Genomic DNA, 18892 nt, shown 5'->3' with positions numbered 1-18892 from the left:
AATCATTCCAAGCGAGGTATCCCAGATCCAAGAATACAAATAATGGTATGTGTTCACTTACATGTGGATATTGGCTATTAAGTCAATGATAACCAAGCTAGAATTTATAGAGTCACAAAGATAAGATATAGAGTAAGGGTTTGGAAGGAACAGAAATATCGTTAGGAAAGAGAAATAGAATAGATAATTATGGGTGAATGGAGTGGGAATGGAAGGACCAAGTGGGGGAGGTAGGGGGTGATGATGGAAGGAATACAGGGAAAGACAGCTAAAGGGCCAGTTGAAGAGTAGTATAGAAAACAAATACATTCATGCTTCCTAAAATATATACATAACTAAAGGCAATCTCAATGAAGTCACATTGAGATTAATGGGGGAGAAAAGGTCCCAACGGACCATCTTTTGTTACCAAAGGAAGCTTCCAGTACTGGAATTGCACTACATCTAATTGAGTTGTTGGCCAACAGGGATCCCAGTGGATCCTCAACAGCCCAGGCTGTTGCCAAGACTATATATAGGTTGTTCTCCACAAACTGACAGCGAGGCCCCGTTGCTGCAGACAACACCTGTATAACTCATTTAGCATAGAGAAGTCAAGCTGGTGCCTACATTGAACATTCACCCCTATATTGTAGCATCTTTGGCCCAGCGAGGTACAATGCACACTACCAAAAGAGAAATGTAAACACCAAACCAGCCACAAACCCTTTGGTCTACAATGCTGGACTGCCTACAAGATAAACTAGGGCAGTGGTAGTACAAAGTTTGTGGGAGTGACCAACCAATGTCTGATTTGACTTAAGGCCCACTCCACAAAACGGAACCCATACCCAACACTGCGTGGGTGGCCAGGAACCAAAGACTGGATAGCCTAGAGTCCTAGGGTATTTCCTTTAAAGAACAGATCAGTGCTTCTCTCAGCCATCACAGAGAAGCCTCCTCCTGCAGCAGAAGAGAACAAATACAGAGACCACCCCACCAGACACGCAGAGAGGGAAAGACCTTGGAACACTCAGCCCTAAACAGGATGTCTCCATCAAATCCCTCCCCTCAGGGGTCAGGGAACCCTGTGAAAAGAAGGTGGGAAGAGTTTAAGAGCCAGAGGACACCAAGAAAACAAGACCCTCTAAATTAGTATGAACTCAAAAAGACTGCGGCAACATGCACAGGTCTTCTGAATATATGTTTGGCTTCTAGTTTAGTGTGTTCATGGGATTTCTGAGTGTGCAAAAGAATGGATCTCTGATTCTTCTGCCTCCTCTTGGAATCTTTTCCTTCTGCTTATCTTGTCCAAGTCTACTGTGTTAGTTTTTCTTTTATCTCATTTTTATTTTATTATCCCGTAGTAGCCTCTTTGTTTTCTAATGAGAGACAGAAAGATGAGAATGGCGGATGGGGAGGAACTGGGAGGAGTAGAGGGAGGGAAAACTGTAATCAAGATATGTGAAAAAAAATCAATTTTCAGTAAAAGAACAAATAAAATGTTTGCTCACCTTACTGTTAGCCATAATTAGTAACTTAATGATGTGTTCTGTAGTTTTACATATTTCTAAAATTCAAGTCATGAGACTATTCACCAAAATTCCCTCCTAGGCAGAAAATATTTTAGCAAGTAGGTAGTTAATGCTACTTTCCTATCACAACTAGAGTTTATAATGATGTTCATTTTACAAGACCCTTGTGAGTGCACGTAGGGTGTGTGTGTGTGTGTGTGTGTGTGTACATACACAAACATGCATCCGAAGATCAAAGGTCCAGATCCTTCCTCAGATGTACCCCACCTTGGCTGTGTTTTTATTTTTGTTTTCTGTGATACAGTCTCTCAGTGAGGACTCCATGATTAGACTTGGCTGGCCACCAATGCTCAGAGGTCCAGCCATCTCGGCCTTCTCTGGGATTACAAGCAAGGGCCAGAAGTCCCAGGCTTTACTTGAATAGTAAGGCTCTAACTCAGGTACTCATGCTTGTGCACCAAGTACTCTACCAGCTCACTTATCTCCCAGGCCCCTGTGATGCCATTTTTAAGGAGTGCATTTGCCACCATAGAAAATCAAGGGCTATTTTCTGGTTTTCTGTCACATTAAATAGACTCCCTCTTCCTACTAGATGAAACCAACTGCAGCACTTCCCTTAGTGGATTTCTGAAACACAGGAGGGATGTTGTAAGTCAGCATACAATAATAAGAAAAAAAAATTTACCAAAGTCTACGTTTAAAAAAAATATAACTGCCTCAATATGAATTCCTCATCAACTTGAAAGATTTCCTTTCCTTTTACACCAGCAGTATCCACCATCTTACAGCTCTTTCACCTATATTGATAGGAAAATCAGCAATATTTTTGTTTGTTTTTCTAAATTATCAGTTGTATAACAATGTTGACTATATAACTCAGGTAACAATATACTATATTCTTGGAAGGTGGTAACATACAAGCATTACTTGATCATAAATTTTCTGCTACACTCAAATCAATTTCCTTCTTTATTAGCACTTACTTACCCACTAACACAGTGATGACCTTATTGCTGGCATACTGTTCTATCTCCCGCAGCCACTCAGGAAGGCAACGGAAGGATTCCTCACAGGTGATATCATAGGTAAGGATCAAGGCATTGGCGCTTCGGTAATAACTTTGGGTGATGGAGCGAAATCTCTCTTGACCTGCAGTGTCCCAAATCTGTAGCTGAAGACACAGAAGACAGGAATCAGCTTGGAAAAGCACAAACAAAGAACATTGCCTTGCTATAGCTCAACAATGGGAATATCAGCCAAAGAATTTATGGTTCTTCTCTGCCCTGAAAAGCATATTCTACTGTCAAGTGTTTCTAGTTTGGGAAAAGGGCTTACTCTCTTTCCCATTTTTGATTGTCTGTTTTTAATTTAAGACTTCTTTATTTATTTAAAGACATAAAGAAATGAATAAAACAAAAAAAAACCTACTATACCTGATTTTGTTCCAAGTCTGTTCTATTCATTTTATATGTAATAACTCAGTCTTTGCAATAACCCTATGAGGTAGAGTTATTATATTATATACGCTATTAAAATACACTTCCCTCATCAGCAAACTAAAGTACAGTTAGCTCTGTTAACTTGCTCAATGTCTCTGACAATTTGGCACTCAAAGTAGACTCTGTGATACACACATTGCAATAAAGAGCGAACGTTGTTCTGTGCTCATTGGCATTTTAGTCAACCAAAAGAATGAAAGAAAATACAGCCTCCCCAACATCCAACTTTTCCAGTTTAAAATGCTAATGAACATATCAAGACATTATCACTGTTAATGAAAAAAAAAATGGCAGGGTTGGAGAGACTGCTCAGTGGGTAAGAGCACTGGCTGCTCTTCCGGAGGTCCTGAGTTCAATTCCCAGCAACCACATGGTGGCTCACAACCAATTATAATGGGATCTGATGCCCTCTTCTGTCATGTAGGCTTATGTGCAAATAGAGCAGTCATATATATGAATAAATAAATCTTTAAAAAAAAAGAAAATAGAAATAGTGCCATTACAGTCATGTCTCTCCACTACACACTAAGATCTATGACCTTAGGTCACGTAATCCTTTTGTATTCCATTTGTTTAGATAGAAGATAGATAGATAGATAGGTAGATAGATAGATAGATAGATAGATAGATAGATAGATAGATAGGAGAGAGGGCAGGAGGGAGATAGATAAATGGGCAGATGAACACAAATATTTAATAGGGTTTGATAAGTCTACTATTTGTAAATACTATTTGTAAACCTAGCAAACATGGTTTAGTAAGAAAGAAGGAAAAATACTTCCCAAATCTCCTCTTCAACCTTCTGTACAGATGACACAACAAATGAGAGGCCTGTTCTCTAGACACAACTCTAAATATTCAGCAGAGCTCTATATTACACCAACAAAGCTGGAAATCAGACTCCGTGTCTTCTGTTCCCAGTTCAGAACTCAGTCTGGCACACCCTGTTGCTTTTGCCATTGCAAGCTTATTCTGGTGGACAGCTACATCCAGCAGTCACTTGGCGTCACCCTGGCCCCATAGCAACTTAGCCAAAGACACAGAGGAGTAACTGGTAGGCTCTTGCCTTGAGCCAGTGCACACATTCTCCTTTGATTTGAAGTTGCAGCAGCTCTTTGATGATATAAACTAAAGTCTGTGTGTGCTAAATACAAACATACACATGACTGTTTGTGCTGGAACAAAAGCTATTTCTCTTCTCTGCCTCAAAGTAGGGCCATGGTACCCTTCTGCCAAGATGTGCCTTAGAATAGCAGACTATTGTTTCAAAGCCCCCATTCGGCCTCTGAAACACTTTTGACTGGATTTAGATACTGTCAGTCATTAGAACACACTATTCATGACTGGAACATCTTGGGAACTGCTTTACGCATCAAAATCTTTTCTAAAATAGTGATTGTATGGCCTTGCCAAAATCTATGCCACCTTCTCACTGCCTGTGTCTAGCCTGAGAATTGATTATTAAGGATGCTTATATTCCATCATCTATCACTCAAATTAGTTTTATCACCCTTCTCTATAATCAATTTTTTTTTCATCCTTTGTAGGGCACCAGACATAAGATGAATAAAACACAGCCCCTGATCTAAGTGGTGATGGTCTACAAAGAACCCAAATCTACAACTAATTAGCAATGCCCTCTCAAAGAGGCACCAGAAGAACAGAGTATCTCCAAATGTTAGCCTACCACCTGTCAATGTGTCCTCAAAACTGCAGCCCTGGGTTTCCTTGCCACTCTCACCTACAGCACAGGGCTACTACACTGCTCACCAGCTCACTAACTGCAGCACTATTGCTTCACTATCACAGCAATACCTTGTCATCAGTTTGCTAGGCTGTCCTCTTTCATGAACTGAGTTCTCTGAGGACCAAGACTGTCTCTGACTTCAGACCTTTGTTTTCTTCCTAACATAGTATATAGTGGGCACAGTTGAATGATGGTTAATGAGATGAACATAGGATTGTGAACAAAGGAGGAAATGATTAGCTATTCTTGGATTAGAGTTTAAAAGATCTCAGACAAAATGTTGTCAGACCTGGTATCAGTAAGTATCAAAGGCAGTGATGCTTCATCTACCACAATGCTCTGCTCTAAGCATCAACTGCAACACAGGACAGACAGACAGGCAAATGCAGCATCAAAAGAATAAACATTTGAGTCAGGTGGTGGTGCACACCTTTAATCCCAGCACTCAGGAGGCAGAGGCAGGTAGATCTCTGAGAGGTAGAGGCCAACCTGGGCTACAGAGTGAGCTTCAAGACAACCAAGGGTTACACAAAGAAACCCTGTCTCAAAAAACAACCAAACAACAACAACAAAAAAAAAAACCTCTTTTATTATAACCAGACTAAGGCTAAAAGATAGGCTAACCCCACATCTTTAGTTACTACTCATTATTTTGTGATAGACTAACAAACTCAATGGGTAAGGTTGAAGATCATCTTCATCTTTTTTCCTTATGCACAGTTTTCTTTTTTCTTTTAATATCTCATTCAACATGTTGGGTTAGAAATGAATCACAGGCAGCTTTAACTGTATGGACTAGCCAACTCCCATTTCTTATGAAATGCTGGGAGTCTAAAGAGGTGTTAATGGAAACAGTTGAGCTGTGAATATAAAAATGAGTACAATGAAAGCCTGTTCTTGGAGAGCCTGTGGTCTTGTGGTAGAGTCCAACCCCCCAAAAAAAGGAATTTTAGTCATGTAATAAGCACTTAAAAATGAGGTCAAGGCTAGCAAAAATGTCCCAGTGAGAAGGACCATGTTTGATGCCCAGACTCAACGTAGTAGAAGAACTCCTACAGGTTGTTCTTTGACCCATGCTGTGCTTGTGTCTAAACACACATATATACACAGAGACACAAATAAGTAAAAATAAATACTTAAAAATAAAGCCATTGTTTGCAAAACTAGAATAAAAGAAATGCCTATGCTTGAAATTCACGAATGGAAAAGAACCTGTTCTGTAACCATGGTACCATTCCTTATTTCCTCTTGTTCTTGCTCCAAGCCAAGTACATGGTAGGCACCAACAGTTCACTTCAAAGAAATGAACTCACAAGTGCATATGCAAATGGGAGCTCATACTTAGGACGGAAACTCATGAAAACACGATTGTTGCTGTCTAATTCCTTAGGTTGGCAACGACCTCTGAAATAAAAGAAAACTATAAAAGGTTCTTCCTGTTGGTATCTCATCAGCCTGCTCCTGTGTCTTCCTGTCCCCACACCCTAGTTCCTTCTCTTCATTTCTTATAGTTTTTCTGACCTTCTGGTTGGCATTAAAGTAGATTTTACAGCCTGCTTTTATTTTTCCAGTATCCCAGCTTTCTGTTCACCATTATACTTTGTATAGATGTCTCTATTATAAAGACAAGGGAGCTAGAGAGACGGCTCAGAGGTTAAGAGCACTGGCTGTTCTTCCAAAGGTCCTGAGTTCAATTCCCAGCAACTACATGTGGCTCATAACCATCTATATTGAGATCTGATGCCCTCTCTGGCCTGCAGGGATACATGGAGACAGAGCACTTATATACATAAAATAAATAAACAAATCTTTAAAATTTTCCTGTTTATTTATTTATGTGAGTGAGTGTGTGTGTGTGTGTGTGTGTGTGTGTGTGTGTGTGTATGTGAAGCTGAGTGTAGGTGCCTGTGAGTGTAAGCCAGAACTAAGTGTCAGACAGTTGTGAACATCCCTACATGGGTGCCAGAAACCAAACTCGGGTCATATACAAGGGTAGCATGCACTCAACCTCTAAGCCTTCTCTCCAGCCCTTTACTTCATATTTCTCCTAACCATCACCTTCCTCCTTTTCTTGCTGCAAGGTGATGAGGCTATTGTGCCTTCATTATCCTCTTATCCCACAGGAACCCCATGGAGTTAGAAGAGTATAGTAAAGTTTGCATCCTACTCATCTCCCTTCTGGACTACAACCATGATTAAATAAGTCAACAAAGTAGCTTCTGACACTTGTATAATAAGGACAATGCCATCCACTTCTCAGAGATCATACTAAGAATGAAAGTAACAATGGCAACATATGTGAAAGCATCTATCAGAGGCACTGACTTATAATACATACTCAACGAACACACCACCTCCTGTTTCAATACTATACTTCTAAGTACCAAGCCATTGAGAAAAAGTGGAAGACAAACTAGAAGTCAAAGGTCCTCTCTTGGACATATAGAGGTCCAAGATAAAGGTATAGTGGGAGACAGGATAATTTTAATAAGCAGTTCATGTAACTGAATTACCTACACAACCTAAGTGAAGCCCTCTAAGGCTTAGGAAAGTGTGGGGATCAGGAGGCTTTCTCAAATAGGCCTTTTATTTAGAAGAGAACTATTATTGGTCCAACTTTCAATCTAAAGAGAAATTCCTACTTCATTTTCACATCACTTATATGTGATATAAAAGGAAAATGTGTTTTCCTCACTGTTTTCATATCTAAACATACCATCCTTAAATTCATTCTGCATTTTTTTTTCTTTTGTGATAGGTTCTCATGTAACCTAGGCCGGCCTCCAACTTGCTCCGTTAAGGATGACCTTGAATTTCCTATGGATCCACCTGACTCCTAGTCCAGATTACAGGGAAGCACTACCACACCTAGTTTTATGTGGTGTTGATGGTTTAATCCAGAGCTTCTTGCATACTAGACAAGTATTCTGCCAGCTCAGCTCCACCCCAATGTACTGTTTTCAATGTGGGCTTAAATAAGACAATCTAATAGATGTTATAAAAACATGATTGTACTTCCTTCCCTAAACTTGTAGAGAACACAACAAAGCTTTACTGTTATTTAGCTTCTTACCTTTACTTTTTCACCATTAATCTCCACTGTCTTGATCATAAAATCAACTCCAATTGTGGCTCCTTGACCTGGGGGGAAAAGACCCTAAGGAAGAAATAATGGCATGTAACATTTAAGCACATCTTCCAATTAAGTGGATTCTTCTCACTCCCCACCCCATTCTTTGATTGAAGTAGAAAAGAATAATCTGCTTGGTATCATGTTTGGAGGGGAAGAGAGAGGGGGAGGGAAATGGAGAGAGAAATGCTGACAGAAGCAAACACAGAAAAGAATGACAAAGCAAGAGGCCGTAAAGGAGAGAATCTGGAAGATGCAATGTGTGGTGCTGGTTTCAAAACAGAAAACTCAGACACCAGGATAAGACTGGGGAGGAAAGAAATCACCAGAATGACATCAGAATAGTCAGGATGAGGAAAGAAAAGGTAAGACTGTTTAAAAACAAACACAAAAGTAAGGTGTAGAGGACCTCTACACAGAATGATAATAGAAAAGGACAGGAAGCTTCCGAGTTTCCCTGGGCCCTCAGGACTGTCACCAGCCTGAGGTATACTGCGGCATACACACAAGTACACACACTCCAAATGAACACACACACACAGTTACACATAGTCCAGACACACACACAATGTAATTACAGTCCAGTTAGACACACACACAATTACATACAGTCCAGACACACACACACACATACACAGTTAATCACAGTCCAGACAGACATGCACAATTACACACAGTCTAGACAGACAGACACACATACACATACAGACAATTAGACAGTCCAGATGGACACATACAGAATTATACAATCCAGAAAGACACACATATACATGCACACACAATTAGACACAGCCCAGATGAATGAAATGAAGTCATCATTTAAGAAATGATCAGCTGAGAAATGAAGTCATCAGAAACACAGCAGAGTAGGAGAAGCAGCATCAAAACAGGAGGCAGCAGGTGACCCCAGACAAACCACTACCCCTGTCTAGGCCTCAAAATCCTTGAGTTTGAAGTTACTGTAAGCATGAAACAGGAGAAAATTGCTTTACCTTAAACTGGAAACATAATAGCTTCATGAGAATAGGGACATTAGCAAAATCAGAGGTATAATTCAGTTTACTTTTTCATATTTCCTGTAAGCTTAGGGAGAGGGTTGGGGTAGCAAGGACTTCTACCAAGAAAAAAAGGCTTTACCTAGTCTCTTCCCTCTTCAGATTGCAGAATTCCAGGAATAAATCAAAATAGATTTTATTAGCTCTTGCAGCTAAGACTGGGACATCTTTAATTAAATCCAATCCCTAACAAGAGAGTTCCTTAATTAAAGTTGAACTCAGAACACTGAGCTTAAAACCAAAAGCAAATGCTTCATTGCATGTCTGCAAATGATGTAAATATAAACATTCATAACTTTATTTACAAATATTGAATCAATTTTCCTTTTTGGCAGGGCTCAGACAGAAGGCTGCCAGGCTTCAGGTTTGTAGCTCCAGCTGTTTGCAGACTAGCAAATGAGGAAAAAAGAATCCTTCCCAATGGCCCCCCTCCCCGCTTTGTTCCCCAAACCTTAATGCCTCAAAACCAGCTGCATTCAATTCATTTTAACTGCTTACTTGATAACAAAAACATACATAATTCTGTCTATGAAAGATGAACTTTAGGGAGAATTGAAGGGATAGAGAGATATGAAGTAGACACAAAAGAAAAATATGAAAAACACTTGTGGGTAAACTACTAATCAAAAGTAAAAGCACATTATCTTTCATGGCAGGGTTTATCTTATGAATTTAAGAAAAGGGGCTCAGAGGATAGACAACTGTGGAGAGATTATTGAGCCAATGAGCAGGAGACCAGGGAACCAGCCTTGCCAGCTACACACCTCAAGATCAGAATAAGCATGTCAGTGGGTCCCTCTGGATCTGCGTGAGGACTGGATCGAATAATCTCTAAGAGACTTTTCAGTAAAAACAAAACAAACAACAACACACACACACACACACACAAACAGTCAAGCAAGCTCTAATAAAGCACTAGAAAAACAAAACCTTTCTGTATAGAAAACATGTAGTCAAGTCCTCCTTAGAGACGCAGGAAAGGCTGCTGAGGTTAGGGGATGTAAAACCAGCTGGAGTTTCCAGTAAGTCTCCGTGATAGTTGACTGAACTCCAGATGCTGGTTGACTTTTTACTCGTGATTTCATCAGACCAAACTTTGGTGAAAACCTGGGCTCTTGTCTGAGGTCACTCAGCATGGGAAAATCCTTGACATTTCCAGTAACTGTGGGCCCTAAAGTTGTTTGCATCGCCCAATCTGTCACTCCAGTTTTCCACAGACTGAAGTGAAAGGGAGCTTGAGTTTACTGGCCAGTCACACACAGAGGGAGGCCTGGCAAGGGCCGGTGGACAGCAGGGGCCAGGACTAGCACATGGGCTTAAGACCTTGAGCCCTGCTCTTTCTATGGCACCAGGTCATCTTAAGGTTTAAAGAGCTCATCTCAATGTTCCCAGGCTCCTGTTACAAAAGCACGCTCTGTGCATGATGAGCATAATGAGATTTTTCAGTGGGAAACAACACCAACTCCAGAATGATTTTTCACTAATTTCTGTATAAAAACAACTACGTAATCTTGGCCAGTGATTCTCAAGAGTCCAGCCTAGGAGGGACTTGTACTTTCAATTCCATTCAGGCTCCTCACTGCCCTCAGCTTATTCCTACTGACCAGACTTAGACAAGCAGAATGTCTGGTTATAAACCAAAAGAGCGTACTTTGTTTTTTTGGATGAGAACAGACATAGGCAGGAAAGCTGAGGTTTAATCTGCACTGGGGCTGTTTAATGAATATCTGGACTCAGTTTAATGCCCAGCTTAATGTGTTTCCACTTTTAGATGATTATGAACTAATGATCTATTTTTCACCCAAATCTATTTTTGATACTGCACACTGGAAACAAAACCACCTGCCCCTTTTGTAAGAGGAAGCAAGAGAAGGTGTGGGAGAAGACCTCATCGCCATTCTCCCTCGGGCAATTTAGAAACGACCTTCGGCTATGAACTCGAGGGAGCTTTCCAGGGGTGCTTTATGAACCTGCAGCCTAAGCTGGGCTCAGTGGCACAGGCCTGTGATCCCAGAACTCAGGGAGGCAGAGGCAGGTGAATGTCTGTGAGCTGGAGGCCAGGCCAGCCTGGTCTACAAAGTGAGTCCAGGACAGCCAGCCAAGGCTACACAGAGAAACCATGTCTCAACCCCCCCCCACACACACACACATACAACAACAACAACAAAAAAAACAACAACAAAGAATCTTCAGCCTAGAGGTTGGCCCAAGACCCAATCACCCATCCAGCAGATGGTCACTAGAAGACAGGTGAGACAAACAAACCCAACCCTGGATTCCAGATCCCCTTACCTGAGTGAATCGCCGGACTAGGCACGTCTTTCCCACTCCAGCGTTGCCAATTAAAACAATTTTGAACAGGAAATCATAATCTTCCATACTCATTTACACGGCTGTAAGCAAACACAGACAACAGTGAGAGCCTGAGCTTCCCCCGGAGGCTCAGACTGCACCAGCCCCTTCTCCACAGAAACAAGAGGTCTGACTCATTTGCAGAGCCACTTAAGACTCCTCTCTGGTGACGTGGCCAGAGAAAGAGGAACATAGGTATTTGGTCACAGATGGACTACATTCTCCCTAGCTACCTCGAGCTACACAAAGTAAATGATACACATGTCCTTTCACCTGGTGACCTTTGCTCCTCCCAGCAGTCAGGTCATAGGTCTTCAAGTGATAACTGTTTTGTGTGTGTGTGTAAAGTCAACAGCCAGTCCAACCAGAAGCACAGACAAGTAGGGAGAGAGAGAGAGACCAGAGCCATTCAGTTTGTAGGCTGTGTATGCCTCTTGGGGAAGAAAATGAAAGCCCCTGGGAGATCAGAAGGAGGGGAGGAAATTATGAAAGGCCCTTCGGTCTCACACAAGTCCTAGGTTCTTGGGGATCATTACCAGTGGGCTATCATCTTGCCCTTCTCCCACTGCCCCATGTCTATCTACCCGCTACCAGCCACACTGCTGCCAAGCAGCCTCCAGGGGCACCTGCTTTCTAATTGCAATGAGCAGTGCTCTACCCTCTTCTTTGCTTGGGACATCCTCCTTCCGAATTTTTCTTCAAGACCCAAGCCCTCCAAAGTCCAATGCAGGCCTCTCATTCTCTCTGCTTCTTTCACTAGTCTTCCTCAAATAGGTGATAAAAATCAAGTGATGGCTTTCCACCATTCCTCCATCCCAGAACTCCACTTGCTATATTATTTGTTCAAATGTCAGCCTGAACCTTAAGGAAAGGGGCAATGTCTTTTAGCTCTATTTCCTAGCCCTAGAGCGTTTCCTATACATCTTCCCCTAAGGCCAACATGAGAAAGCTTAAATAATAACTATAAAGTAGAATAACATCTCAGCACTCTGGAGGCTGAGGCTAGAGGAACCTTGATTTTGAAGCCAAACAGCTATTTAAGGAGACTGGATCTCAAACAGCAGACGAACAGACAAACAGCAGAACTAAATCTCAGTGACAACAGGCTTGCAGGTGGAGAACGCAGAGTGCAGAACCCCACCCGGGAGATAATTTGAGTGTGGGTTTCCACGGTCCTTGAAAGATGACTGATAACCAAGTAAACATGCAGGCAGCTGCTCATAGGGTTGTCTCATGTGACCGGAACTGTGAAGGATGAGCAGATCTCTGTGCAAGACTCTGAGCCCATTGACGGTGGCTCGGTGGCTGTATGTCTTGCAGGATAGTTGACCCTTTAGTTATATTTCCTCATTTTTCATAGTCTACGGGCCTAACACTGACTAGTTTAATTTTCAGCAAACTGAGAAAAACCAAGGTTGGCTCCAAATCATAACAGAGCCAGACTTCAAAGGAATTCTAACTATGAAAACAAACTATGAGACCAAGGTTGAAATCCGGGCAGTTGTATTTTCTCAGTCTGTGCACTGTCTTCCCCACTAACAAAATGGGGCACATAGCACTGTCATGGAATTGTGGAAGCTGATAGAATCAGAGGTCTCAAGGACCATTCTTGCTCTTGATAAAGCAAACTCCTTAAGGTCATTCTTGTTTCCTATCATGTGATTTCCATCTCTACTGCTGGAGTCCCACGTTGCTCCCCGTCACAACCCTCACTAGGTGCACTGTTTTCCCTAGCTTCCAAATGCTTTTCTCTGCCGACCTCTCTGCCAAGAACAAGAGCCCAGAGCCGCCTGTCACCTCCCCCACCCAGCTAACTTTCACTTCTACCTTGGATCTCAGCTGAAGCATCACATCATTTAGTATGCTTCTTTGGCCTGAGAGGGGCCTTGACGCCTGATTTCTACTTCGATAATGCCTTCTTCCTCTTACACGGTATTACGCACCATAACTTATCTACGTTAGCAATGTACATCTGTCTACTCAGCCACCATCTCTTGGCATCTGAATGCTGCTTAAACACAAAACCCACAATGTGTGTATGCTGTGTGTGTGTCTTATAATCAACACCGTCATCACCACCTCTCCATTATTTCCATCATCTCATAATATGAAGTGCTTAACCTCACAACAGTCTTTGAGGCAGACACTGCTGACAATTTTAACTTGACAGATAAAGATGAGGAAGCATAAGAAAAGTTAAATTAAAAAAAATATATCGTGAATTACCCCTAGATTTAGCTTTAAAATATTGTTCCGTTATCTCCATCATCTAGTGTTCCTGGTGAGACATGTACTAATATGAATTTTTAAGACAACTGTATTATTTCTTTGTGAATAATTTTTTCTCTAAAAACATTAAAGACAGTCATTTTTCTTTGATGGTCCATAGTATAGCCGATGTAATGTATCCTTAGCTTAAATTTTTTTAATAAGGGGCTAAAGAGATGGCTCAGTGGTTAAGAGCACCGGCTGCTCTTCCAAAGGACCTGGGTTCAATTCCCAGCACCTACATGGCAGCTCACAACTGTTCCAGGGGCTCTAACACTCTCACACATATATACAAGTAGGCAGAACATCAAATAAAACATAAAATAAGCAATTTAAAATTTTTATTAATTAATGAAATAGGTCTCCAAATCATAAGAATGAAAACACCAATCTCCTACAGTTTGTAGCTAGAAGAGCTGAGAGTCTAATTCAACCTTGGCTCAATTGTCCATGGTGACTCTCCCCGGGCCTACTGCATAGGCAGAGCTCAAGAAAGATGAGATGAATTGAACAATGAAGGATGGACACCTCACATGTGAGTTTCTGCTTTTCTATTCCCCCTCTAGTTTCTAATTCAAACCCTTTCTTATTATATCATACTACCTGAAGCAGAGTCCTTGCTAAGCTCCCGATAAATCTTAGGGAAATGGTATGTCACTTAAAAACTTGCTGCTAAAACCCACAAGAAGGCAGTGCACAGTAATCCCAGAACATGGAAGTCAAAGGCAGGAGGATGTTACAAGTTCAAGGCCAACCAGGGCAACATATAGAGATAGCAGGGGAACCTGGAGCTGTGCGGACCAGGCATCATCACATTCATAAGTCACAAACAGGAAACATGGGAGTGCGCTATATTAATTAGGGTGCATAGATACTTTGACAAACTTATTTCTGATTTTTGCCAGTTGTCAAAGAAACAAAGCAAGAAATTATATGTGTATATATGTATGTATGTATGTGTGTGTGTGTGTGTGTGTATGTACAGAGACTTGAAAAACTGGGCTCCTAAGGGAAAGTTATCAATGCCCAAATTATACCCATATGTTATGAAGGAAAGAGAGGCCCAATCACAATCAACTTTGGCCCACATGATTGCACCAAACTACAAAACAAAGGTTAAGATATTCTTTGTATAAGAAATTAAGTTTAACGCTTTGTTGAATGTTTTTATTTTGTGTATTTATATTTGAATCCAGAGTCTCAAACATGCTAATTACATGTTAGCTCTACCACTGAGCTACACTCCAACCCTGAACATTTTGTTAAATGACCTCTGAGGAAAACAAGTTCGGTCTCCGCAAGTTTTGTGTGGTTAAGACAGGGCTGCACACTCCAGGTTACATGCTGACGTGACTGTTTCTGTTTCTAAGAGAAAATGCAGACCCTCCCTGGGGAAGTCCCTTTTGTTTGGTCCATAATGTAAACAGCCTAGGCAATCACTGTGATGAGACAGCAAGGGGAAACCTCAGAAGCAGATTAGCCCAGCTCTAGAGTGACAATAACAATCATTCCTTGTCTACAGAGCAAGCGTGTTACAGATATGCTACTGACCAAGCACGGTACAGGAATTTTCCACTCTGCTAACAACAGTAGTAATGGCTGACACTTGCAGCTGACTTGGGCTCACTGTTGCCCTCTCATGTATGTTCACTGTTGCCCACCCATGTATTTCCCCTTTGCCCTTTGGGGTTCAGTAAAACAGATAAGATCAAAAGCTATATTCTGAAGCCCAGTTCTGTCCACAGAAATATTGAGAAGAATTGTCTTTGCCCAAAAACTGTGTTTCTAACACTACAATGATAGATCACACCTGTGAGCTCACACTGAGGTAGGAGGCACACCAAGAGTTCAAGGCCAACCGAAGGTAGATAGTGAGACTCTATCTCAAAACAACTAGAAGGTGGGAGGAAGGATGGAAGGAGAGAAGAAAGGAGAGATGGAGGAAGATAGAGAGAAGAGGAAGAGGGAAAGAGAGAGAGGGAGGAAGGGTAAAGTAAGAATGTGAATCGCATCTATAACTCAGCACTAGGAGGGCTAAGGAAAGAAAGTTGTCAAGAGCCATCCTGGGCTACATATTTTAGGGCTAGCCTGAGCTACAGAGTGAGCTTCTGTCTCAAGAAGGAGGAAGAGAAGGAAAGGGAAAGATAGAAGGAGGATAAAAGAAAAAGGAGGTAGAAAGGAAAAGTATATGTTTTATTGTCAAATTGTAGATTTTTTTTTTTTAAAGCAACAGTAAGCTGGGCATAGTGGTGCACACCTTTAATCCCAGCACTCAGGAGGCAGAACGGGTGGTTTTCTGTGAGTTCGAGGCCTGTCTGGTCTACAGAGCTAGTTCCAGGACATCCAGGGTGACACAAAGAAACCCTGTCTTGGGGGTTCGGGGGAAGCAATAGTATCACAACATTATAAAAAGGTCTTTGTTGCTGTGTTATTTTCTATCTGAACTCTTTGTCTGCAGATGGAAATGGGCACCTAACACTCACCCAGTACCATGAATGCTCAAGGCAAGAAACAGTATATGGAAGGGGCCTCCCTGGGACACCACTGGGAAATAGTCAGGGCTGTAACTCTAACTCAACCCATAAGCTTCAAATATTCTAAACACTGACATAATTTAAAAACAAAAATAAAAAAACAGTAAACAATCAACATTGTTTAAGCCTAGATTTACCAAAAATGACATAGCTAGGTATTCTTTCTTCACATAAGCCTTTTTTTTTCTTTAAGGTTTATTTATTGACTGTGTATACAGTGTTCTGCCTGCATGTATGCCTACACGCCAGAAGAGGGCCCCAGATCTCATTATTGACAGTTGTGAGCCACCCTGTAGTTGCTGGAAATTAAACTCAGGACTCTGGAGGAGCAGCCAGTGCTCTTAACCTCTAAGCCATCCTGGAGCCCCCCTCCCCCATACTAACCAGGCCTGACCCTGCTTAGCTTAAGGATCAAACGAGATCAGGCTCATTCAGGGTGGTATGCCCACAAACTCACTTAAGCCTTTTAATATCCCCCGCCACTGGGGTACCATGGAACATTAGGGTGGTCAACACTATTTGATAGCATTTAATATCAAAACTGCCCAGGTAGAGTTGCCAGATGTGAAAATGCAGAGAGCCAGGACAGCACTTAAATTTCAGTTTCAGATATTAATAAATGTTTTGCTGTTTTCACACAGAGAATTTAATGTGTGCCTCCCAACAAATACTGTATGAGACACGCATAAGCTTCTGTATGTAGTGATGGGAATGGACCCTGCACATCCCAAGCTACTTATGCATATGAATAATATCTTAAATATGTGTGGCCCAAATGTTATAAGGGACATTAAACTTAATAACATTGCTTATCTAAAACTCAAAAGTGACCGAATATCCTTTCTTTTTCTACCCAGGGGAGTACAAACGGTCAGGGTATCCTAGAAACAGGCCTATACATACAACACTCCCACCCAGAAGCCGTGGAGGAGATGGACAGCGCACAATAAGCAAGAGATTGCTGACAGATCCAAAAGTTACTGAACAACAGAACAACAAGGGCAATGAGTAGAATCTCAAGTCAGTAGTACTGGGCTGTAGTTCTTGAGAATCAGGATATGAGTCTGGCAGAAATCAAACTGGCAACTCAGGGCTGCAGGTGAGGCCCTCTCTCTTTGCTAGGCCCTGAGCCCTGAGGACGCTGGAGAACCAGTCTGTCAGAGGGTCTGCTGAAGGGCCAGGCTCCACAGGTCCATCACCCTACTGCCATTAAGGACAAGGACTACGCTTCAACAGCTCCCTCTTCTTCGCCAAACCTGCTACCGTGTTTGAAGCGTATACATTAAACTGAAGGCTTTTGATCCATCTTTCATGCTAACAAGGTTCTGTCCCCGGGAGCTCATTATTGCTTAATTACAAGGATGCAATTACTAACCATTACTATAATCAGAGCTGCAATCTCACTTGCTTTACATCGGATGCTAATTTCGTGTTACTGCAAGTTAATTATTCTCCTCAGCCATGGATGTCAGACACCCACCTGTGCTGGGCTACTCACTCCTCTACCACCAGGACATAAATTCCAACATTTTGTTACGTGACCCTTTACAGGTTACAAATATTTTAGTGTGTGATCTAATAGGGACTTCTGACAGCTTCGTGATCTAGACTGCATCATCCATCAGGTGAGGAAACCAGGGGTTAGATAATGGAGTGACTCACCCTAAGTCACATTGGTGAGTATCAAGATAACTACCTCATCCCTGAAGACCTTCATTTTGCCAAAATCACTATGTTTTTCTCTGGTTTCTGGGCAGTTAGATCATGGTCTTAAAGCACTGGGCTGGGAGTGGGGCTAGATTTTTCCTTATAGAATCCCATTTAATCTTTTCAACAGCCTATTGTTGGTATTTTGCCCAACATACATATAAGGAAATTAAAACTCCAAGAGGATAATTTGATAAAAATCATAGGGCTGAGAGATGGCTCTGTGGTTAAGATTACTTCCCTCTCTTCCAGAGGAACCCAGGTTCATACTCAGAATCAACGTGCTGGGGTAGTAGGGCCATGGGATGGCTGGACACAGAAGACACGATCTCCTTTCACTCTAGCTCCAGGTGATCCAGTGCCCATTTCTGGCCTCTGCAGGCACCCACACACACCTGGCTTATCTATACACACACACACACACAAACACACACACACATAAACACACACACACACTTTTTTTAAATCTTAAAATCATACAACTAATGAGTAAAAGGGTATCTACGTTCAACCCAGGTCTTGTCCGTGTGTGGTGGCACACTCTGGTCCCAGCAGTCTGGAGACCAAGGTGGCCTACATAGGGAGTTCTAGGCCAACCAGGACTACACAGCCATACCACATATCAAACAAAGAAACCCTAGATATTTCTGGAAAGAAATGAAATTCAGATTCTTTTTCATTCTCCAAATATGTTCTAGAAGGACTCAAGGTTTCAATCTTAAAAAGCTGAAAACCATTTTATATCTGTATCAGAACTTATACTGGGGAAGACTCAGTCACTCAAAACCAAAACTGTGAAAACAAAACTTTACAAAAGTGAGCATATTTTGGGGGGCTCCAGAAATGGATCAATGGTTAACAGTGGTCGATGTTCTCCAGAGGAGCCAAGTTTGGTTCCCAACATCTTTGTCAGGTGGCTATCAGCCAGCTGTAACTCCACATCCAGGGAATCCTCTTTTGGTGTCCTTGGGTACATGCACCCTCAAGTACATGCTCAAAACAGACAGGACTCATCACATAGGCAGACACATGCACAAATAAAAATAAAATAAATCTAATATTTTTAAGTGAAGTACTTTTTCTTTA

General features: G+C 41.7%; 1 protein-coding gene across 3 annotated transcripts in view; it reads right to left on the bottom strand.

The window, feature by feature from the left end:
- Nucleotides 1-18892, bottom strand: part of Rab30 (RAB30, member RAS oncogene family) — a 94375-nt gene that overhangs the window by 10396 nt on the left and 65087 nt on the right. For 2 of the 3 annotated variants that reach the window (XM_060367587.1, XM_060367588.1), the window contains exons 2-4: nt 11238-11338; nt 7834-7917; nt 2502-2685 (exon numbers count right to left, since the gene is read on the bottom strand). In XM_060367587.1, the coding sequence (XP_060223570.1) occupies nt 2502-2685; nt 7834-7917; nt 11238-11330 (361 nt within the window). In that variant the 5' untranslated portion in view covers nt 11331-11338. Of the gene's footprint in view, nt 1-2501; nt 2686-7833; nt 7918-11237; nt 11559-18892 lie in introns of those variants that run through there. The other variant, XM_021658069.2, reaches the window with a different exon arrangement.

Source organism: Meriones unguiculatus, chromosome 14 (genome assembly GCF_030254825.1).
Source record: "Meriones unguiculatus strain TT.TT164.6M chromosome 14, Bangor_MerUng_6.1, whole genome shotgun sequence".
Taxonomy (NCBI): Eukaryota; Metazoa; Chordata; class Mammalia; order Rodentia; family Muridae; genus Meriones; species Meriones unguiculatus.
Note: the sequence above shows the minus strand (reverse complement) of the source record. Positions and strands in the feature narration are given on the sequence as shown.